A 24,795-nucleotide genomic window follows, 5' to 3' on the forward strand; every position below is an offset into this window, starting at 1 on the left:
TGGTAATGGCTAGACTATCATAAAATAACAAAATATGACCTTTAAATCCCCAATTTGTGCTTCCTGTGGTCGTCATAAAGGCACCAATTGTCTGACAGCCTTATCACATAAAAAAGTCGGTTTCTTTGTGTCTCTTTCTTTACAAAATAATAGATTTGAATGGAGTGCTCCAGGGATGATGTATTTTTGTAGGCCAAACAGGAAGTTGGCATCGCCCTGGTTTTCTCGACAAAAAGCCAATGAGATTTTTCCATTGGGTTTTGGATTAATGCAGAAAATAATCTCTGTGGCGAACAAACATTTATGCTACTTACATGTTTTGTTCCTTAAGATAATCTCCACAAATGAACACCACTTTTTTAACGTTAAGCTATAAATGAACTACACTATGGTTGCATGAGTGCTAGTATACAAACACAACGAGGCTGTAAAGGCGGACGAGTCGGTGTGATGATGTTTAGTAGTCTCATTTAGCCACCGCCTTTTTAAAACCCATTAAAAAAAACATTGACTTTGAGACGAATGTGCTAAAACGCTAACAAATTTCCAGGTTTTAGGACTCATTCCTGCAGGGCTCCATTGCATGTAAAATAAAGCATATTTTGCACGGCGTAAAAAGTTATAAAAGGACAAGAATTTGAATGAAAAAAGGTACATTTAATGATCTGTTTAAGATGTTTATGAATCAATTGCCTCAGAATGGAAAAAAAACAATGAATAAAGCACTGCCAGTGGGAACAGTTTGATACCTTTTTACTTAATTAACTAATTAATTCAAACAATTTAGGTAACTTTATAGAGCTCATTTAAATAATTAATTAGCTAATTAACAAAGTGCTTGTTGGCAATAAATTCAGCTTAAAGTTTAAAACTGATTAATTAAAAATGTGTCCTATAAAACATGATGTGATTAAATTTTAAAAATAAAATAAAAAGTCTTATTCTTGACTGTTAGTTCCCAACAGTAGAGGGCGTAGCCTACCTGCGAGATGAGAGTTAACTCCAGTGTGCTGGCATGTGACTATATGCGTGTCTTTGCGTGTGCTCATACACATGTGAGTAACGGAGATTACAGTTGTGCATCTCTTTCTGTGTGTGTGTGTGTGCGCGAGAGACACATGAGAGTGTGTGCATGTATCCGTACAGGATGTATTTCCTCACCTGGCTGGTGTGCAGCCAGTACTGCAGCGTGTGCGTGCGTCGGAGGCGAGGGATGACCAGGTGATAGAAGGTGTGTTCACCTGCCAAGGTCAGCAAGGCTCCACCCACCCCCATACACAGCAGCACAAAGAGGCCTGAAAAATGCTGGATCCCCATCTGTAGAGTCTGATGGCGGAAAGAGAGAAGAGAGAAAGGGAGGTTGGCGGAGTGACATGATTAGTAAGCCGACACAGGAGAAAAAAAGAAAAAAAGATTGATGACTTGTATTTACATAATTACTATTTAGGCCACTTTTTGTGAACATGCAATTGATATTCTGCTGTTGTGCTGTCTGTTTAAGCCCATGAGAATAGAAATAAAGAGGAGAGGGCGACAGCGTAAAAGACATGTTTGGGAAAGAAAAGGATGTGGAGAAAAGAGAAAAGCATGAAGAGCTGAGGGGGAAGCAAAACTGAGGGTAATAGAAAGAAACAGCAGTTAGAAGAGAGACGGTAAAAGGAGGCGGCGGTTAATTGAAGAGCAGTTTGTTCCCATTTGGTTCGCCCACACTCCCCTTGACATAACGTCTATCTCTTATGAGGCATTTCGCGGGCCTGGAGGAAGTGGGAAGAGACAGTGGCGAGCTTTTCCAATACTCTCTAATCAGGTTTCCTTCGCCCGGCTCATTTCTGCATCGCCTCCGATGGCAATTAGCCCCATGCTGACTCGACGAATTCATCAGCGACAAACACTGACCTCCTTTTGCTCCCAATCCAGAGGGCAAGATCGCACGCATTGTTCGAGAGAAGCCCGCTATCTGGGCTTTCTGATGGGATGAATGGTAATAACTTCCTGATGCAGGTTGAAGTTTTCATTTCGCTGGAGAAACCTATGACGGAGTAATTGCGTCTGTTGCTATAATATGAATCAACTTTGAAGTGGGTTTTAAAAGGGATGGCCGAAGGGAGTTGAATTGCTTCTCTCTTCACAAACAAGAGATATAGATACAGACAGCGCGCTCCGTCTAGAGATCCCCAGTTCTCTAAAAAGAGAGAAAAGAAAAGGGGGGAGGGCGAGAACTGAGAGTTCTCTGCTGTAGCGCACATAAGACAGAAATAAGTATCGACGCTCAGACAGTACGTGCCTGTAACTCTGGTTAAGGTCAGTAAATAGGCCCGAGTTTATGTGATTGTACGTCTTTGTCTGTGTGTGTGTGTGTGTGTGTGTCTGTCAGCGCGTGTGCGCTTAGCTGGCAGGCAATCCAGTCCGTGTCCCAAAGGGAGACTCGATTATAGGAGTACAGTGGCAGACGGCTGCGCTTTACACACCACACACGTACACAACACACTCACCCACCCGCCGATGACTTACCTCCGTCACCGCAAACACTCGCTTCCCGCAGGGCACGACCTTATACCATTTGTCATGTAGCATGTCCATGAAGCCGTCAGATTTGTAGCGACTCACGAACTCTGACACATTACGGGTTAGAGGAGAGCCCTGGGGTAGGCCGATACCGTAGCCTGAGAGAGGAGATACACACACACACAAACAGCTGTAAATACATATGCTGCATGTAACAGAATCTGAGAGGCGTGCCCAAGGAGGAGACTAATGTCTAACTTGGTGTATATAATGCGTATAGGAAACCACAGTCAGCCAGGTGCGGTTAGCCAAAGGGCATATGCCCTCTGGAAAAAGGAGATTTATGGGCGTACAGGCTTCAGTTAGAATCTGAATCAACACTTTTTTTCAGGTACAGCGTATATACATTGTGCTGGATGTAGTATTATTGTAGGGAAACAAAGGGGGTGTCTCTTGTGGTACAGAGTACGTACTGTAGTGGATCAAATTATGGTATTGACCGGTTTTCTCCTCCATTTATCACTTTCCATACTAACAGCTTTTGAGGCTTCTCACAACAAAATAGTAGGCACATCTAATGCTGGGATATGACTAATATTAGCCTGCTGGCGTTTAAGATTTCTAAGACTTTGCAAAGGTGATGCCTTAAAAGTGCAGTGTGTAGGATTTGGCGCCATCTAGCGGTGAGGTTGCAGATTGCAACCAACTGAAACTTTTCCCGTGTGCCAAGTGTGTAGGAGAATTAAAGTGGCCAACAGGAAAACGGCCTTATCTAGAGCCAGTGTTTGGTTTGTCCATTCTGGGCTACTGTAGAAGATGGCTCCGTGAAAAGAGGACACACTCGATATGTAGATATAAACACCTCATTCTAAGCTAATGGAAACACAAAGATTCTCATTTTCAGGTGATTATATACTAAAGAAAACATTAAGGGGCCGTGTCTACCAAAGCGTTTTTTCCCCTGAGGCCAGCGTATTTTCTTAATGTTTTGCAATGAGAGCGCCGCATATTTACGCTATAGTAAAAACGCCAGCAGCGTGACGAGGTGCTGAGCGTCTATTCTGCGTCACTTTTTACCCAGCCATCCAATCACAGTGGAGGAGGGGCGGGATAAATACCACAAAGACGTGATCAAATGTGTTTTATTATGGGTATGTTGGGTCTTATTGTTTATGTTATTGTTTTTGCTGTGGACTTTTGTTGTCCTTATGTCTGGAGCACTGGACCAAACTAATTTCCTGTGTGGGATGATAAAGTTGATCTGATCATACTCGCAGAAATGTTTCCTCAGCCACAAAATCTCATGAAACCACACAGACCGGCAGGGCCGTCCTCTCTCCCTACGTGTTTCAGCGTTCCATTCATCCAGAGCAAGCCATATCTACAGTATGGAACAAGCACACTACCTTGTCCTGACCGATGCTGACATGTTTACTTCTGTGGATATTTCGTATCATAGCAACCAGACTCAAACAAAGCGTCTCAGCTGAAACAATGCTGCGCCTCCAAAGCGCTCCCAGCGGAGTGTTTTCAGAGGAGCACTGGGCGTTCTCAGCTGGGAAAAAACACTGTGGTGGACACAGGCCCTAATATTATATTCCATTTCTGCCAACTGATCACCTTAAATGCTACACACTGTGCCTTTAAGTGGATCAGGTATTTCAGTGTTTCTGCTATCAGTTACATTTAGTCACAGCAGGCTCGGTTTTCAGTGCCTCAGCAACCCCTGCCCTCATGCTACCCTCCATAAAAATGAGTCCAAAAGAATTCCGTGCAGCGAGGTTTATAAATCTTTAAAGCTGTTAAAAAGAGAGCACTGGTATCTGATCGGTACCTTGACTTGAGGTATTGGAATTGGTATCGGGAGAGTAAAAGATGGATTAGTGCAGGCCTAGAGATAGACCTCTGGGATCAATGTCGACTTCTAAGGCCTCTGAAGCATCAAGGAGCCTGCTGTACAGTGGTTGCCAAACTACTAGTCTTTCTGTCACAGCCTTGTGAGGCATCCACTTAGACCAGAGTTGTTACACTATGAAACACTTCACAAGATAAAATGACAAATTGTGTCGCGCTTGATGCTCATTCCCACTCCCAGTATCCCACACCTGTCAGATTTTTGGGGCCGACATCACGTAGTCTCCGGGGTTGTAGCGGGATCAAGTTTGACTCAACCCCCCTAGCCTCCCTTCAGTGGATAGGGCACTCATATTGTACCTGACTGCTCCTTACAGGCAGTTATGTTCCCTTGGGTTATGCACTCACATGGCTGTGGTCCCCCTGCGGTGATTTATTAGTGTAATATAAATTACTTCTATGTAAATGAAAACACTATGTGGGAGGAAGTGGTCCAGAACAAACATGTGTTATGAGAGGAGACTCAAAATTAAGGTGAAGAAATGCCAGTCATGTATTGTTTTTTTTGCTGTTATGTTTTTTAATGCTGTTAGGTAACATTTTAATTTTTTTTAGATGTTTTCCTTAAATTACTCTTTTCTCACCTGTGCACCTTACTCCATTCCTTTGTCACCCTCAATTAATGTTTTACTTTTTTTTTCTTTCCTGTGAGCATTTTTAATTTGTTACTTGACTACATTTTCATTAATGTTTTTTTAGCTCTCTGAAGCTTGGGGAATATTAAAGGGGACATATTGTGCTCATTTTCAGGTTCATACTTGTATTTTGGGTTTCTACTTGAACATGTTTACAGGTTTTAATGTTCAAAAAACAAATTATTTTTCTCATAGTGTCTCTCTGAATATACGTGTATTCACTTTCTGTCTGAAATGCTCCGTTGTAGCGCCTGTCTCTTTAAGGCCCAGTCTGCTCTATGAGAAAATGACCCTACTTCTACTTGATTTATTACCTCAGTAAACATTGTAAACATGAGTTTATGGTCTCAATCGCTAGTTTCAAGTCTTCTTCAATACAGCATGATGTTCATTTAGTAAATTATGGTCCAAGTAAGTGTAAAATAGACCATAAAGCAGGGTATGCTTTAGGGCGTGGCTACCTTGTGATTGACAGGTCACTACCACGACGTTGTCCGGTCTGGGAGTTGTTTTCGTCTTTGAACTTTAACCCTTTTACAGTGTGGTTTCAGTTCATGGAAGTTCATTTTTACCTTTTACCAACCACGTCTGGTTGCAAAAAACCAAGATGGTGACGGCCAAAATGCCAAACTCAAAGCTTCAAAATGGCAGTCCACAAACCAATGAGTGACGTCAAAGTAACTACATCCACTTCTTATATACAGTCTATGGTTGGTTGGCACTCCAGATACCCAAACATGTGTGCACAAGCACTGCAAAAGTGAGTCTTTAAGAGATATATGACACTTCACACTAGTTCAGCCATCAGCATATAATAGATATAGAAAATATCATATTTTTACTGGCAGTTTTATGACATACTTTGAATGAAAAATACATAAAAATCTGAATGTGTTGAATGAGAATACCGTCCTTCTCCAGCTACGGAATCCGTTTTGTCAACACACTTCCAGGTCCCATAAAAATCACCCACACAGCATCAAAAAATAATTGGACCCTCTACCTCTCACCCACGCTGACCTCATCACCACAGCCGACAGTTGCACAACACTTATCGTAGTCTATGACGCAGAGCATCCACTCCACGCTCACTTCACACTCATCGCCTCCGGTTACAGATACAAGACTCGGGTTTTGTGCAAAGGCCAAACAAAGGCCAGTTTCAGTTTCACTCCATTTGCTGTGGGAACTTCACAACATGCTGACATTAGAGCTATTTTGTGGATCTTTTTTTATGGTGTTCTTTTGTAATAAAAAAAATCTAATTAAATGTGTAACGTTCATACACTTTATATATATATTTATATATATATATATATATATATATATATATATATATATATACATACATTTATACTAGTTTTACAGTGATGTAGTTTAAATTTAAATAGATACCAAGCATGGTTAAGTACTATAATTGAGTACAAATTGTCCTTCCTACTCTACCATCTGTACCTGTAATCGACAGCTGCAGTTATCGATTACTTTGCACAGTGATGTTTGTTTAAATGCTATAACATTATGTGCAATTAGAGATCAAACCTGCCGCTGTCACCGATATGGATTTAACGGCTGTCCTAGGACATTAAATATTAATCTGTGCTTGATTTGTAGAAACCATCCCTTGATTGGTATCGCCTTGGACTTCCTGGTTTCCCTCTTGTTAAAAGGCAAAACACCGGCAGTGTGTGTGGAGTAATGAGACCAGACGCAGCAATAAAACATACACCAATAAAATTATATAACTACAATATTTTTAATTAAGCAACAGATTTAAGTACTTTTCCCCACTGCTGTTCATTGCTTTAATTTCAGAAGTGGCACCCTCATGTATCATCGCAACTTGAGAGCTGAAGAGAAATTGCAGCTCTGCCCGTCCCCTCCCTGTTTAGCATTACATTTCCGCAGGTACAAAACGAGAGAAATATATCCCCTCAGCTCGGAATCAAAAGAGCCTCTCGGAGATCTATTGCTATACAAGACCTCCTGGGGTTGTTTGTTTCATTTCATCTGTGCTGCAGTGAAAGGCACCGTCGTGCCAACAGCGTTTTGGTGCATGTGCGTGATTGTCGCGGACTTGGCAGCTGTTTTCGAGTGTGTGTGTTGGCTGTCAAGGTGTGTGAGCCTGATGGGGGTTGCGGACAGAAACAGAGAATAGTTAAGGTTCACATAACTGTCACACTCTGCTTCCTACGTGACAAAGACGTGTCTCAGCTTCCCTTTCCCTTCTGTCCTCACTTCCTTCCTCTCATCCCTCCTCTCTCACTACCCGAGGTCATTTCACTCCCACCATTGCCGCTAGTCTCTCCCTCTGTTAGTCTGCTCCTTATCTTTGTCATCCCTTCAATTTCACTCAATTTCTGCTTCACTCCATTCTTGTCTTTATCTTTCGGCTCCTCTCCCGAGTCCCCTGCTTTGTCTCCGTACGTCTCCCTCCTCTTTTTTTTTTTTTTTCCTCCAGCAGACAGACACCATTTTTCTGTCATCAGCATCCGCATTTCTTTAGAGCACTCAGTCATGTAGTGAAATACAAGTGGGCAGCCACTTGTCATTTGTTTTGATTCTTTCCCCCAGACATCCGCATATTCCATCACAAGTCCCAAAGCTGTCACTCAAATCCCCCACACACCTACTCAGTCGCTCACAGACACACCCGAGCACATCAAGTTTTACTCCAAAACACTTTATAAAGGCTATAAAAATTTTACTACCTTATTTCGAAATACAGTTCGAAAGTGTAACTCTTTTTCCGAAACGAAGAAGTTATGATCTTTCATAAATTATTATCTTTGTAATACTACTTTTTTCTTTTTCTTTTATGACATCTCTGCTCCCAAGCACTGCTTCTTCACCGCTTTGTGCTGTAGTTCTAAAAGATTATTTCATAATCAAAGACTGGCAAGGATTATTAAGTATTTTTCTTGTATTTTCTGTTAATGACTTTCCATACGGAGCATTCCTTTGGTCTTCCATTAATTGCGGATAGAAATGTAAAACACAATTTCCTGTGTACCAAAGGATTTACTGTAGGGCTGTCAAAGTTAATGCAATAATGACAAGTAAACGCAAATTTGTTTTAACGCCACTAATTTCTTTAATGCATTAACTAAAATTGCGATTTTTAGGTTGTAGCGGGCTCAGTTTTAAAGCTTGAGTGAAAATAGTGGTATCATATGAAGCTAGAAAACAGGGAATCCATCGGTACCAACCATGTCATACTAGCTTGTCAGGAAGGAGGCTAAATAACGCTCCAAACTTGTGCTACATTTTGGCGAGGAAAAACTGGCATGGTCATTTTCAAAGGGGTCGCTTGACCTCTGACCTCGAGATATGTGAATGAAAATGGGTTCTATCTGTACCCACGAGTCTCCCCTTTACAGACATGCCCACTTTATGATAATCACATGCAGTTTGGGGCAAGTCATAGTCAAGTCAGCACACTGACACACTGACAGCTGTTGTTGTCTGTTGGGCTTGAGTTTGCCAAGTTATGATTTGAGCATATTTTTTATGCTAAATGCAGTACCTGTGAGGGTTTCTGGACAATATTTGTCATTGTTTTGTGTTGGTAATTGATTTCCAATAATAAATATATACATACATTTGCATAAAGCAAGCATATTTGCCCACTCCCTTGTTGATAAGAGTATTAAACACTTGACAAATCTCCCATTAAGATACATTTTGAACAGATAATGTGCGATTAATTTGCGATTAATCACGATTAAATATTTTAATTGATTGACAGCCCTAACGTAAACTTGAAAATGAGCACGATAGGTCCTCTTTAAGACAGAGAAATTAGTCAAATCCTCACAATTGGGAAGCTGGAACGAGGGAATGTTTGGCATTTTTTACTTTAAAAATTGTCTTTAATAGGTAATAATGCTTATCAGAATAATTTCTGATTAACTTTTTGCCAATGGACTAATCGGTTCAACTCTACATAATCAGTTTAATTTATTAAAGCTTAACAGGGCAGGATACAGCAGCACAAAAACACAGTTTGTAAACCGTGAATCCTGAAATGCGTCAGACTTACACAGTAATCAAATTTGACAGTGCATTCTGTGAGGCATATTTTATTAAAGGGAGCCAATCTTACTTTGGAATTCTACCACACACACACACGCAAGCACGCACGCACACACACACACACACACACACACACACACACACACACACTCTTAAGCAGACAAAAGGCGTCCATACGTCACTCCTGCCAGACGTGATCTGCCCGACCAACAACAGTCTCACCCCGGCAACAAACTCTTCTGCCAGCCTCATTTTGATCTTCAGACGCGCTCTGTCCTGCTTCACTGAGCTTCGGCAGACCACTTATGCACACACGTACACCCCCACACACACACAAAGACACACGCATACATACAAACAAGCAGTGAGCGGCTGCGTGTTCTGTGGCAATATTATTAATGGGGTGTGTCTGGGCTGTCGTAAACATCTCCCAGCAGCACTCAGTGAAAACAGACGCACAGCGACACCCTCGCATCTCTCTCCACTTAAGTAGCCTGAAGATTTCAGCAGCAGCACATCGCCCGCAGCGGCTCCACAGTCCCAATTCCTCCGTCTCCCTGTATCTCCTGACCACAAACCGCTCTATAAATCCTGCCTGCATCCTCATATGGACCAAATAACACTTCCCCTATCTTTTTTTTTTTTTTTCCTCCATCCTTTCTCTCTCTCTCTGTCCGTTCCTCCCCCCTCCCTCGCTCCATCTGCTTGGGGTGAAGGTTTGTCTTGATTAGGGGACTCTGTTGGCTGGCTCTTTTATCACTCGCTGTGCAGAAAGGCGCAAACTGGCAGTGGGCAAATGAAAGCCCTCTATCTCCTTCTTGTGCTCAACTCCCACCTCGCTCGCACCCCCCTCACCGGCCCTCCCTTTCTTTACCTTTGTTGTGCTTTCTCTTACTTACTTCTTCCATCTCCTGTCCTCTTTTTTTTTTTTTCCCCCCCATCTCCTCACCTCTTTTTTCCTCTCTCACATTTCCTGTCTGGGCCATTTCCTGCTCTTTCTTACCATTCAGACTCATTCACACCCATCTCATTCTTCTTCACGCAAGCTGTGGGGGTGAATAGCTACCAAAGACTGCTTGGGGTTCTCATGTCGACAACCAATCAGGTAGTCATCAAAACTGAACCACTCTACATACCAATGAGACCTGTTTTCACATCCTCACAATCACGAGCAATGCTGCTGCGGCGTTGTCTCTCGGCTCACTTTGTCTTCACAGTGAAGAAAGTAGTAGATGATCTCCAGTGAGCAAGAGTTGTACAGTGAGTAGGGAGTGTGGGAGTGGGGTCTTTCTGAGGTTACACTTTGATTGACAGAGAAATGGTATCAAAGTTAGTGTTTGGTCCCATGCGGCGCCCTTACTAGCATCTATTTACTGTCTCTATATCTGTCTCAGAGGTGGGAGGAAAAAAGAAAAGGCTGAACTGAACCAAATACACATGGAAGTGCAAACACACATGTAATATGCATGCAGTTAAATGCAAATGTAAACGGCAGGCACGAGCGCACACACTAATTCTATACCTGTAAAAACCTTACTGTGACAAGTTTGGGTTAGAGGTTAAACGCTTGATACATCCAATAAATGTGTTCAGCCAGCGGAAATTTCACTTCAAAGTCACCTTCAGAAGGCGTACATGCGCTGATGACGTGTGACGAGAATACAATAAAACTCGCTATAATGGCTGGAACCTGTATTTACCTCAATGAAAGGACTTTTATTAGGGCTAAGACGGAATTTCTTTCGACAGGTCGTCAGCAGGTTTTATTTGTAAAGGTGATACAATTTACTCCTGTTCCCGCCGCTCATATGTATTCAGTTTAGAGCATATGCATCGCCCTTAAGCGAGGGTTTTCCTGGCTCAAAATGAGGCGTACCACCCTGACCTCGGACCCTCTAGGGAGTCCGGGGGCATGCTCCCCCGGAAGAATATTTTGTACATTTTAAAATTAAATGCATCAATCTGGTGCACTTTGAGAGCAAAATTAAGAGGCTGGAGCTATTAAGAGTCTAGAGGGTAGATCTTGTGCTCTTTGCAATTTTGTGCTCTACAGTAGCAGTGGTGGAATGAAAAGTAAGCACATTTAGACTAGTAGTGTACTTAAGTACAATTTTGAGGTACTTGTACTTTAAGTATTGCCCACTTCTACTCCACTAGGCTACATCTCAGAGTTAAATATTGTACTTTAAACCTCAATTATTTATTTGACAATATCAGTTACTACTAGCTACAGATTCAGATTCTTAATACAAAACATAAATCAACTAATAAACTAATGTGTGTTATTAAGTAGTATATCATTATTAAGTATAAAAACATAGTTAAAATGAGCTCCACTGCTCTTGACAGTCACCCCTTGGAGAGAGCACATAGCTTGCAACGGCATTTATAAACGCCAGCTGGCGTTATAAAACTATATGTACACAAATCAATACATTAAATTTCGTGACTATTTCACGAACTGCTGTGCGACTGGGCTGGACGGTTGGTCTTTTTGGTATTTGTCCAGCCCCTCCTCCATTGTGGTTTGATGGCTGGGTAAAAAGTGACAGTCAAGAATGCAGCGTTTGGCGACCAGATAAAAAAAAAAACACCAAACGTGCAGCGCCCAGCGCAGAATAGACGCTCAGGGCCTCGTCACGCTGCTGGCGTTTGTAGTATTTCTGTAAACACGCGGCGATCGGATTGCAAAGAATGCAAAATAGAAATAACGTGAACATAGTGGTTGTGGCGGCTGCCTGGCATCCCCTGCGGTTGGCTTATCAATAACGCTGTATTGCAATATGGAGACAGTCCTAATTGCTACTGTCATTACTGCTGCTACTAGTCATAATAATGTACATCTGGCTATAATTGTGCAAAGCAATTAATTACAAAAACACAATTTATTACTTGTAATTTATCATTAGCTAATGAACACAACACAATGGTAATGAGACTTGTAACCAAAGTCTCCATATCTCAAAACAGAATGAAATGAGGCCGTATTGACTTACTGACTAACAAAGCAATGCTGCAGACAGTGATGCAAGTTGCAGTTGTGTTTGCCGACTAGTAAGATAAAGATTTCATGTCAGTGCTTGCAGGATAGTGTAACAGCACATGTAGGTCAGCATGTCCAACTACATACCACATAGAACTATTTTGGTAATATTTTAAAACTTCTTTTAAAAGGATATTACTAATGTATGAATTTAGACTTTGTTCTAGTAGTTTTATTTTGGGTGGTACACATACATAAGTTATAGGTGTAGAAAGAGGATAAAGAGACGGAAGGAAAACTGAACAATTCAACTTTGTTAACATGAAAACAGGCAGTGGTGTAAAATATGTTTTTGCTTCTTGCTTCTATTCTGTGGCTTTTTGTTTTTCCCCGCTTGCCGTGGTTCATATCGTGATTTTTTTCAGATAGAAGGAGAAGAAGTAATGACTTTACTTTGGAAAAAAATGTCCTCCCACTGAAAGAAAACAATTTCCTTCAACAATAGCACCAGAACACAGGATGCAACCATCAGTGCTCTCACACACATACACCTGCGTTAGCTCATTCATTCGTGTACAAAAACGTGAAAATGATAACTCCCTTAGTGGATCATTAGCTGTTTTTTTTTTGACTGGCAGTGGATTTATCTATGTGCTTCATGACTATGCTGCACTTAATTTGACCTGTAAGCTTTATTTCCAAAGTGCTCTGACTGGGTGTTGTTGTTAATAATAGATGGTTGAGTACTTTTACCTGCAGCGTTATAAGTTCATACGGTGAATCGCTGTGTTATTCTGTCAGTCATGTAGCTAACAACAGTATTTGATCCTCTTTCTGAATGTGTGTGTGTGTGTGAGTATGTACACACTGTATGTTTCTTACAGTATGTGTGTGTAAATGTGCAAGCTTGCCAGGTGTACAGTATATATTCTATATGTGTATGCTTTTCTGTGTTGTATGAATGTTGCATGAAAGAGAGAGTGGTCTTATAGAGAGGCGAAGTCCTGTTCTTTCCGGTGGACCACCATGGGAACATATCTCAGAAAAAAACGACAAGAGATAAATATTTCTTTGATCCCGTTTGAATTTCGCCGTGAATCACACATGTTTTGCAAAAAACATAATTTTGCAAGTCAAGAAAGTCGCAGTTTGTTGTAAAATTGTTCAAGTATACGACGTAATATAAATATAATACAAAAGTCTAAATAAGGTCCCATGGGGTCCACCGGAAGCGGCGGGACTTCGCCTCTCTAAACAATATGTCATGTGTGTACAGGTACAGTATTTTTACGCATTTTCTTATGTGTGTGAGTGCATGTTGTAATGGAAAATTACATTGTATGTTATGATGTCTCTTTATGCAACAGTGGAAAGTTACTGTCTGTGTGCTCTTCGTCTCATGTAGTGGGAAAGTACTGAGTGTTGACTTTTACTGGGACACTGTCTGAGTAAAACAACTCCTTATCTGTACAAAACAATTCCTTTTTCTCACAGTCCCTGTTGTAGATTTCTATATAGTCACATTGTAATAATCTCCTGCAGCGCACTCTTCTACAGACTTTGTGTGACTCTGTATAACCAGTGCCTCTTCTTGCAAGAATAAAATACAACAAAGACATTTCATCTCTTCGAGATCCTTGTTTCAACGTTCATTAGGACTCATCTCGGAATATTAATTGAATTTCCATTACAATGTACAAGTGTGTATTTATATGTATGTGAGCCACTTTTGGTGTGTGTGTATATCTGTGTGAGTAGCCTACTTAATCACCATTGTGGGGACTCACCTGCCATCTGGGAACAAAAAGCAGGTCGATTTATTTTAGGATATTAACTAGATTTTAGGGTTAAAAATACAACTATTATTATGTTATGGTTCGTGCAAAGGTCGGGGACAGACATTTAGTGGTTTTGGTTCAAATAAACTTGTATGGCATGTGCTTCACAGAGAGGAAAAAGAAAAAAGAGGAAATAAAGACAGACTGGAAAGTAAAAAGAAAATTAGATTTCCGTTAGATTAGAAAATGTTAAAGGACTCCTCACAGCCTGTAAACCCTCCATTCAGTCTCCATTCCACCTTCGGGTAAAAGACTGCACAGTATTAAGACTAGAAACCTCGTTTCCACAATGGCACTTATCCCGAAGCAATACGCATCCTAAATGCTTCACTGGTTGTATAAACAAACACATAAACTTTAACTTGTCACTTGAAGGGCATGAGCCATCTGGTTGCACTATTGTATTTATTGTATGCTTACTGTGTTGTTGTGGCAGTGTGTGGCAGTATGTTTTTGTTGCTTGTGCTGTGTGGTTATATTAGGGCTGTCAAATTGATTAATATAGTAGATCGCGATTAATCACACATTTTTTATCTGTTCAAAATAAAGGGAGATTTGTCAAGTACTTCATACTCTTATCAACATGGGAGTGGGCAAATATGGTTGCTTTATGCAAATATATGTATAAATGTATTATTGGGAATCAATTAACAACATAAAACAATGACAAATATTGTCCAGAAACTCTCACAGGTACTGCATTCAGAATAAAAAATATGCTCAAATCATAACATGGCAAACTGCAGCCCAACAGGCAACAACAGCTGTCAGAGTGTCAGTGTGCTGACTTGACTATGACTTGCCTCAAACTGCATGTGATTATCATAAAGTGGGCATGTCTGTAAAGGGGAGACTCGTGGGTACCCATAAAACACATTTTCGTTCACATATCTTGAGGTCAGAGGTCAAGGGACCCCTTTGAAAATGGCCATGCCAGTTTTTCCTCGCCAATTTTGGAACGTCAGTTGGTACAAATGGCTTTTTTAGGTTTTTTCTAGTTTCATGTGATGCCAGTATGAACACTCTAGTTTTAAAACTGAGCCCGCTACAACCTTAAAATCGTTAAAAGTTACGTTAAAGTAATTAGTGCCGTTAAAACGAAGTCGCGTTAACGCGTTATTATCACGTTAACTTTTACAGCCTTAGATTACATGTTTTGTTGTTGAGCGCACTGAAACAAATTCTTAATCTTGTATATAAAACAGGCACATAAAATTGCAAAAAAACAGACAAAAAATGTTATAAGATTAAGCAAAAGTCAAAGAAACCAAGACGTTTTTTAAAAGATGCCACCAGGGAATGACTACAAGTGTCCTCACAAGTAATAAAAACAAGTGTGTGTGAATGCGCACCTTCAATGGCGAAAGGCTTCCCCACCGTGAGCAGTTTGCACTCCGCGTCGATGGACACCTCGAAGTCCAACAGGGCTTTGTCCATGATGAACGCATCCAGCGCAGGAGGATCTGTCCTTCACCACCATCACACAGACACAGATCACAGGAGAGAGAGAGAGATAAAGAGAGAGAGACGCATTAATTGAAGACAACTAACCTTAAACTTTTCAAGACCTGCAAATCAGATTTTCTTCCCAAACTTTCTCACACTCTCCCAGACCCATGCAGAAACCCCGTGTTTGGGTCCGTCATCCCGTTTTGTCATTTATACAGAGGATGAGATTAACTGCATTCTAATACACTGTGTAAACACATACATCATTACCTAAACCAACAGAATCTGTGGCGGACTGATAAGGCATTATACACACTGCCGAAGACTCTCCTACTCCGGCAGTATCGATCCAATTGACCCTAATTGACCCCTAATTATAGAGCGTTCCTCTGCGGGCAGCCTCTGCCGCTGACGGGAGATAACTTTCACAGCACTGGATTTGAATAATATACCTACACACTGATAAAGAAGAAAAGATACATACACCCCAGACATCTCAATATATGCACGAATTACACAAACATGCGCGCACATACACCAAATTGAAATGGCAGACAGATAAACAAGCATAAATGCATTTTTTATTGGAAAAAGCATGAACACACACTCAGACAGTCTATTGGCAAAACAAAATAGAGCACAAGCTGATCAAATTACCTGAAACTTCTTGTTATTCAGGATGTTTACTGCTAAATAAAAAGGGTTGACTTTACAAAGTCTTTGCTGTGCCGGGGAAAGCAGAAACGTCTGTTTTTCTCCATCTGTCAAATATCGAGGCACAGGGAGAAGAGAGAGGATACGCTTCTTTTGGGACTAAAGAGGGTCGGAAGTTATCCGATGCTGGGCCTCTGGATAAGACTGATGTGTCTGTGTGTGTGTTTGTGAGCGTGCTTGTGTATAGGCATGAAAGTGTGTAGGTAAGCCTGTGCGTAGGTGCGTGCTTGCATTACCTCCTCCGAGCCCATACATCCGTGTTCCTGTGCAGCTGCCATGTGTAGCCCGAGGCGCTCTGTCTCTCCAGGAGACGGCTTTTGAGTATTTCTTTTTTTTTTTCTCCCTCCAAGATTTGAGTGCAGTATTGGGGTCAGTAGTTCTGCCAACACAGTATTTTATTGCCTCACTCCAGCTCTCTGCACTGCTGTGACTTCCACTTCTGCTTCGCCTCGCACGCAAACAAACGCCGCCTTCATCTTCCCTGTTCTCACCCTCTTTCTCTGAACAAGCGCTTTGTATCTTCCCACTTGTATCACAAAGTCAGCACATGCAGTATCTCAGCATCTCTGCTGGTGCTCTGTGGAGTAGGCATTGTGCCGGAGAAGCGTACGTGGTTATAGCTGTGTGTGTGTGTTTGCTGTGTGTGGTATAGAACGGCTGTGTGTGTATCTGTACTCGGGTAAGACGGGATAAACACATTTTTGTCCTTCTAGCTGAATTCCAGAGGTTGAATGTAACTTATTACATTTAATCAAGTGCTGCATCTCTGAGGTACTTGTACTTTACTTGAGTATTATCCATTTCATGATACTTTATACTTGTACTCCACTGTGTTTTAGAGGGAATTATTGTAGTTTTTAATCGTTTACACTTATAACAGCTTTTGTTATTAGTTACTTATTAGTTACAGATTAAGATTTTACATACAAAACATATGATCTTTTAAAATATGATGAATGTTATAGAGTGAACTATCTCAACAGGATATGCAATAATTTGAATTAGCACCACCTCGACCAACTCCAACAGTAAAATGTTTCTTACACAAATGCATCAGGAATAGTAATTCAATAATATAATATATAATTACATACATAGCTTGCATTATGATTACTTTTTTAAGTACATTTTGCAATAATACGTACCAACTTTTACTTAAATTTACTTTTTCATTGCTGGTCTTTTACTTGTAACAAAATATTTTTATATTGCAGTAAGTAGTTAAGTAAAGGATCTGAATACTTCCTCCACTAGTGCTAAATTAATGTATTCTGTGTATCTATGTGAGCTTTCATATGAAGTTATTAAAACTAGTTAATAATGTTCTTAGAACAGAAAGTAATAAAACACATTTTTTTTAACTTCAATTAAAAGAAAAGGAGAGAAGTTATAGGCTATGATTATTGCATGCTGCTTCTCTTTCCCTGCAAAGACCACAGGACAGAAAAAAAGCCATGAGATGCCACATCTTTGAGTGTGTATATACAGACACTAGTACCCCGGGTATGATTGGGCTTTTGGAGTATCCCTGGTTGTGTCTTTACATGTGTGAACAATATATCCTGGTTGCAGATTTTGAGAAATATGCTAGCTGGTGTACTCCGACAGAAACCAGGACACTGTGGCAAGGTTTGTGATCACTCCTCATCAACTCAAGAAATATGATAACAAAGGATGTGATGAGGTTGACGCCAGTAATGTGAAGGATAAATGTATTGCTGCTCTTTACTTCTATCCCTCTGTTGACATTTTTAATATCCCGATCAAGATTAGCAACAGGAAGTCTTGTGTGAGGCCTACAAGACCTGTTGTGTCAGCTAATTTATTAAGTGTTCATTTGCACCCTTTTTTTTGTCTCGTCTTTTTAATATTAGAGCTCTCTCTAGCCAGACTTTTATTATACATGATTTTATCGTTTCTAATCAGCTTGATATTATGCTTTTAACAGAGACATGGTTGAAATCTGGGGATGACTGTCAGGTTTGTGAACTATGCGACGCCCACCCTCTGTGCATTCATCTATCATCCTCCTAGATCTACATCAGAATTTGTACCTTTATCATCTATTGTTTTTACTTGTGATAGGGTTATTTTAGTTGGTGATTTTAATATCCATGCTGTCTCTCTTGCCTCAGTTTCTTAACTAAGTCGATGCATTTGGTCTACAACAACATGTTCTTGGACCTACGCATAACCATGAGCCCACTTTAGCCCTGGTGTTTACCTGTGGTACAAGTATTGGCTCCATAAATTCCATTGACTTGCACGTATCTGATCCCTTATGCATTTCATTTGATAGTATTTTCCAAAGTGACATGGCAAACAAGACTCAAACAACACGCCCACGCACTTTGAAAGAGGAAACTGTGAAAAATGTTCATCCAATTTTCAAGCCAGAAATAGTTCCTCAGACACAGACAAGCTGATGAATGACTTCAACCTCCTTTGTACATCCACTTTAGATCCTGTTGCACCTTTTAAGACAGGAATTAAACGTAGTATAGGATTGGCACCCTGGATGAATAATGACACTCACACTCATAAAAGAGATTGCAGAAGGGTGGAACGGAGGTGGAGGAAGACAAGGCTTCAAACACATTATCAACAAATGAAAGAGTTGATAGTTTGTTTTAATGAGCAGGTTAGGAATGGGAGGGCCAATTATTCCTCTGTTTTAATTCCTACTAATAAGCACAGCCCCAGAGCTCTTTTTAACACTGTGGGCCATCTTTTATATCCGGTATGTTTTAATCAGTGTTAGTCATCTAGTGAGGAATGTCTTAAAGGTCCCATATGCCCATTTTCAGGTTCATACTTGCATTTTATGTTTCTACTAGAACTTGTTTACATGCTGTAATGTTCCAAAAAAACTTTATTTTCCTAATACTGTCTGCCTGAATATGCCTGTATTTACCCTCTATTTGAAACGCTCCGTTTTAAAGCATATCAACGGAATTGCAATGGAATTGCAACGGAACTGCGTTGCTAGGCAACAGCTTGGGTCAATGTTTACTTCCTGTCAGCTGATGTCATTCACATACACTGCAACCGGAAATAAACTGGGACACATTTAGAAAGTTTACGTTTAAAACTGTGTAAGGGTCTAAATATTGTAGATTTGTGACATCACAAATATACAAAAATCCTGACAGCTTGTTTCAAAGGCACAATATCTGAATACGGACTGTATGTATTTCTCCATGGATTGAGCATTTCAATACTTTCACAGTATTTATATAGCACTTCAACCTGCTTTATAATAAAAAAGAGATGAAAATCTCTCTTTTCACAATACAGGACCTTTAAATTTGTAACCTTTTTAATGCTAAAATCAGCAAGATACAATCAAAAATTGTGGCTCCTGATTCTTTTATTGAAGCTCCCTGCCCCAACCGTGCTACTTTATCAAGTTTTATGCCAGTTTCTTTGAATGAGCTCATGGTCACTGTGACGCACCTCAAACACTCCTCCAGCCTTGTAGATATAATACCTCCTAAATTTCTTTGTGAAGTAATGGATGTGATTAATTAACAGCTCTTTATCCTCTGGCTGCGTCCCAGAATATTTGGAGACTGCCTGTGTGCAAACATCTCATTAAAACATCCGGCCTCGATCCATCAGAATACAGTAACTTGGCCACATTATACAGTGGAAACCACTTATAGTGATCACTGTTACAGTGATCAACCGCTTATATGGATCGAAAAGCTTGGGACAGAAGCGTTCCTATAAAAACTCTGTTTAAATAATTCACTTATCGTAATCAAGTAGTCCGCTTACAGTGTTCATTTTGGGTCTTTTCATACATGACAACATATGGAAAAACATTTTAAAACTATGTTAGACTAACGTTAATTGAATTTTGTCTCATGGTATTTTGCCTAGCGGACCGTCTGCTTTCTGGCTGGATACCTGAGGCTGAAGCTACATTCACATTCATATCTAAACGGGAAAAAGAAAGTCATTTTCTCTGAATAAACGGGGAAAGCACCTGCGGTTGAAGCCGCTCTCGTCAAGTGGTTGATAATGCTTCGATACGTAATTACCGATCTTCAAACGACTCTGCGGCACACAGGCAGACCAGGCCCCGCCTCGCGCCACGTCACTACCGAGTGAGAAAACGAGGAGCCCCATAAAGGGGCGCCGTTCTGCATAAATACTCGCGCTGCAGAGCCGACCAAAAACGGCAATGTCTCACCTCCGATGAGGGAAAAGGCAGAAGAATTGGCAGCGAGCCAGAAAATAGCGAAGCGGTCTCTTTCATCACTTGGTATTCATGTAATAAATATACAAATATCAGTTGGATGGTAATCTGAATGAGGAATGATGCACAACAACACAAATTTGGTTATAATAATCATCTGCTTATGGTGATCAATTTGACCTGGACAGACGTGATTATTATAAGTGGTTTCCACTTTACATAAAATTTCATTCCACTGCTACGCTGATGACACGCAGCTGTATCTCCCCAGTAAAGGCTACCGAAACTACAAACTCCAGCCTTACAAATTGTCTAGCAGATATTATGTTACATTTTCTTAAATTAAACTCCTTATCCTGATAATCTGCATCTCAATATCCAGTCCTCTCGTGGTGACAAAATGTTAGGAACCTGGGTGTGCTCTTAAATAACCTCACTTTTGAGAATCACACTAACAAGGTCATCCAGTTATCCTACTGCTATTTGAGGAATATTGCCAGGATACGACCAATGCTGAGTTTTAACGACACTCAAACTATTATTCATGCTTTTATTTCCTCACGGTTGGACTATTATAATGGTCTTTTAACAGGTATAAATCACTCATCAATTAATGGACTCTAAATTGTGAAAAATGCGGCAGCAAGACTCCTAACAAAAAACAAGGAAAGAGAGCACATTACTCCACTTTTAATGACTTTACACTGGCTGCCCATTTGTTTTAGGGATTGATTTTAAGATCTTACTTATTACTTTTAAAGCCCTTCATGGCCCCAGATTATATATCCGAGCTGCTGTCCCCTTACTAACTACTACGCAGCCTGAGATCCTCAGGCAGAAACCTGCTGACTGTTTCCACCTCACACTTAAAGGCTAAAGGGAACCCAGCTTTTGCTGTTAAGGCCCTGACATATCTAGCCGACGGTTGGCCGTTGGCCAGTTTGGGGCCGTCAGTGAGCGTCTGATGCCCTATTTTTTGTGGTGTGTCCCCGCACCGTTGGCTCTAGTCTGCCTGTGTCAGAGTTTTTTTAGCTGATTCAGCATGTTAATTCGGCAGTGAGAAAAATCACTCTGATTGGCTGTTCAGCTTAAGCGAATCAGTGCACAAGAAGAGCGAGGAAAGCAAGCCAACGAGTAAAGTCAAGTGGGCAAACACAGAAGGCGTTTCTCATTTTTCATCTTCATCTCATCTGATCAATCAAATACACAGATACTTTCACAACGAACGTGAAAGTGATCAGCAAACGCCGCTTTATTTCATCTAGGTATCATAACAACAGCTAGTATATCTGCTGTCCTCGTTCTTTCGGTTTCCCTTTTTGAATGACAAATACAGACTGCTAGCGGGGAGAGTTATTTCATCTCACACAGGTGCTGAACGTATACGTGCTAGTTGGCTGTCATCTTTGTGGTGTGTTCGAGTACAACTTTTTGGCCAAGACACAGGTGACGCAATAGTCGACCTTTGTTGCCACTATTTCTTTGATGTTGATTTGTTGTGTCTGGGCCTTTAGGGCTCCTCGGCTGTGGAATGACCTGCCTGAGGGACTCCAGCTTGCTACATCAGCATCTTCTTTTAAATTGCATTTGAAGCCTTATCTTGATCAAAAAGCTTTCTTACAATTTCTCCTTTATTTTTTAGGGTTATTCTATTGAGTTAGACGGTACTTTACTCTTTACATTTAGAATAAAGTGCAGTGCAATTAACCTATATTTTTTAGGTTTATTCCTCTTTTTCCTCATGCTGCCTGGTTATTTAAACATTATTATGTATTTAGTTTTATGTTTGCTGTAAAGCAATTTGTAATGCTTGTTTTAATAAGTGCTATACAAATAAACTGTATTACTATTTAGTGCCTCTAAATGAACCACAACCACTCTCTGACATCCTGATCTATTCATTTCCCTGTTTTTCTATATTTTTAATTTCTTTTAAAATTGTTCCTATCCATTAAATTTGAGTTTATTCAATGTTTTAATGCATTATGTAAATTACTTTAAATTGCTTTTGTGAATTAATTGTGATATATAAATAAACTCGCCTTCCTGCTTTCATCTTCTCATAATCCCCATTCGACACCCGATTCATCAATTCATCCTCGGCCCTCATTTCATCTCTACATTCAACACTTTTAATGAACAAAAATATTTCCTCTCAAATGGGGTAGACTTTTTTTTTTTTTTTAAATGTAATTTATGTAATTCATAGCCTTTCACCTCATTTAAACCTTGTGCTAAAACGTCTCTGGATAAGGAGGAGCTCATACTAATGCAGGGGTGTAAATATATACGCAGCTCACAAAGTGATGAGTATGTGACGGTATCTCTGTCAGATGAAAAAGCAAACAGCGTGTTCACTATAATAAGAAAACATCCGCTGATGGGTTCGACACAACATCACTGCAGGTGGGAATAAAAATCAAAGGGAAGATCAACCTTAAAACACAAATTACATTGAGCTACGCTGAGCTGTTGCATTGATGTCAGATAGGAATGTCAGCAGGTACGAACATTAAAAACAGCCTCCCTGAGCTGGAAATAAAAGCATCCAAAATTTGATTTGATGATGTCGTCGGGTGACACATTTTGTGAGTCTGACATTTGATTTGTGGGCTTGTTGAAGTTTTGATTAAAACATCAGATCCGACTGTAATTGAAAGGCGTGCGACTGGTGATTCAGATAATCTGCACACATCCAAGGAGTTGTTCCATTATTCACCGTTTATGGATGACCGCCAGACATACTTGCCAACCCTTCTGATTTTCCCGGGAGACTCCTGTTTTTCATTGCCCTCTACCGGGGTCACAATTCTCCCAATTTTTCACCTTTCTGTTATCTCTACATGTTTCTGGCACTGTACAGCGTGTTTAAGCCATAAGCCCTACTGTTTCCACCCGGACGGCAATAGTGTCTTTTCCTGGTGCGCTTGCTGCACATCACAGCATCACATGACGTGACGCAAGCCTCTGGAAATAACGGGTTTCAGAGCACAGTGGTAACATTGTCGCGTTGTGTCTGAAAGGGTCTTCAGTGAGTGATTAATTAATTAACCGCACATTTTTTATCTGTTCAAAATGTACCTTAAGGTATTTAATACTCTTATCAACAGGGAGTGGGAATATATGCTTGCTTTATGCAAATGTATGTAAATATGTATTATTGGTTAACAATACAAAACAATGACAAATATTGTCCAGAAACCCTCACAGGTACTGCATTTAGCATAACAAATACGCTCAAATCATAACATGGCAAACTCAAACCCAACTGGTAACAACAGCTGTCAGTGTGTCAGTGTGCTGACTTGACTATGACTTGCCCCAAAACTGCATGTGATTATCATAAAGTGGGCATGTCTGTAAAGGGGAGACTCGTGGGTACCCATAGAACCCATTTTCACCCCTTTGAAAATGGCCATGACAGTTTTTCCTCGCAAATATTTTGCACAAGTTCAGAGCGTTATTCAACCTCCTTCCTGACAGGCTAATATGACATGGTTGGTCCCAATGGATTCCTTAAGTTTTCTAGTTTCACTCTAGCTTTAAAACTGAGCCCACTACCATCTCCGAAAGATCGACTGCGTTAATGCGTTAAGGAAATTAGTGGCGTTAAAATGAATTTGCGTTCTTAACGTTAACTTTGACAGCCCTAATGAAAACTCATGAATATTAGCCTGGTTCATACCAGAGATTCACACAAGTTCATGCCAGAGGGGCGGAATTATTCAGTTTTCTTTCCTGAGAATTAAAAGTAAAATTAAAGTAGGCCTATTTAACAAAAATTGCTGCTGTAGTGCACTTATTATTTTGTCATTTTCATTCTTTAAAAGTCACCAGAATGCAGGAAACAAAGTCTCTGAAACTCAAATTTTTCTGAGAGAACCCCAGACCCCCCACTTTGGTTTGGAAATCCTCCCAATTTTTGAGGTCTCAAGGTTGGCAAGTATGCCACCAGAATGTCACCAGGCGACATCATGAACTGTATTAAGTATTTTCCATAGGCCATTAGAGAAACAGCACCTGTGAATTCTATCTTACGGGATGATTTTCACAGTATGTTCTGTATTTAAATTGCCTCTGGTGGCTGTAAATATGCCAAGTTTGCTCTTGTTGTCACTAGACAGAATTGCAATGCACAGTGTCGCATGAAAAAATAAGTGCCCAGAATACAGACAACCACAGATAACAGACGTAAACGTGACTGGATTGTTTAGGTCTGGAGTGCATTTCAATGAGAGGTTTTAATGAGGTCCTTTATCTTATTTTTAAGAAATGTACATTGTGTCTTACTTCAACATATGTACGCCCTCTGGGGTGGTGGGCTGGTTGAAGCGTCGCATGTAGTCGTGCATCTCGGGGAAGCTCTTCTTCATGTAATCCTCGGCGCTGCTCTCCCTCACCGTCCCAAATCGGAAGCCCAGGGACGGGTGGTGCAGCTGGGGAAATGACACATGGGTAGAACAGAGGGTGGAGATGGTGGTGGAGGTGATAAAGAGAGAGAAAGAGAGGGGGGGGGGG

General features: G+C 40.6%; 1 protein-coding gene across 3 annotated transcripts in view; it reads right to left on the bottom strand.

Annotated features, from left to right (window-relative positions):
* grin3ba (glutamate receptor, ionotropic, N-methyl-D-aspartate 3Ba) overlaps window positions 1-24,795 on the bottom strand; it is a 91,150-nt gene that overhangs the window by 3,952 nt on the left and 62,403 nt on the right. For all 3 annotated transcript variants that reach the window (XR_005203581.1, XM_037746598.1, XM_037746599.1), the window contains exons 7-10: window positions 24,568-24,713; window positions 15,263-15,378; window positions 2,512-2,663; window positions 1,162-1,326 (exon numbers count right to left, since the gene is read on the bottom strand). Coding sequence is in view for 2 of the 3 variants with exons in the window: in XM_037746598.1 (XP_037602526.1) it covers window positions 1,162-1,326; window positions 2,512-2,663; window positions 15,263-15,378; window positions 24,568-24,713 (579 nt within the window). In the remaining variant the exon portion in view is untranslated. The remainder of the gene's footprint in view (window positions 1-1,161; window positions 1,327-2,511; window positions 2,664-15,262; window positions 15,379-24,567; window positions 24,714-24,795) is intronic.

Source organism: Sebastes umbrosus, chromosome 16 (genome assembly GCF_015220745.1).
Source record: "Sebastes umbrosus isolate fSebUmb1 chromosome 16, fSebUmb1.pri, whole genome shotgun sequence".
Lineage (NCBI taxonomy): Eukaryota > Metazoa > Chordata > Actinopteri > Perciformes > Sebastidae > Sebastes > Sebastes umbrosus.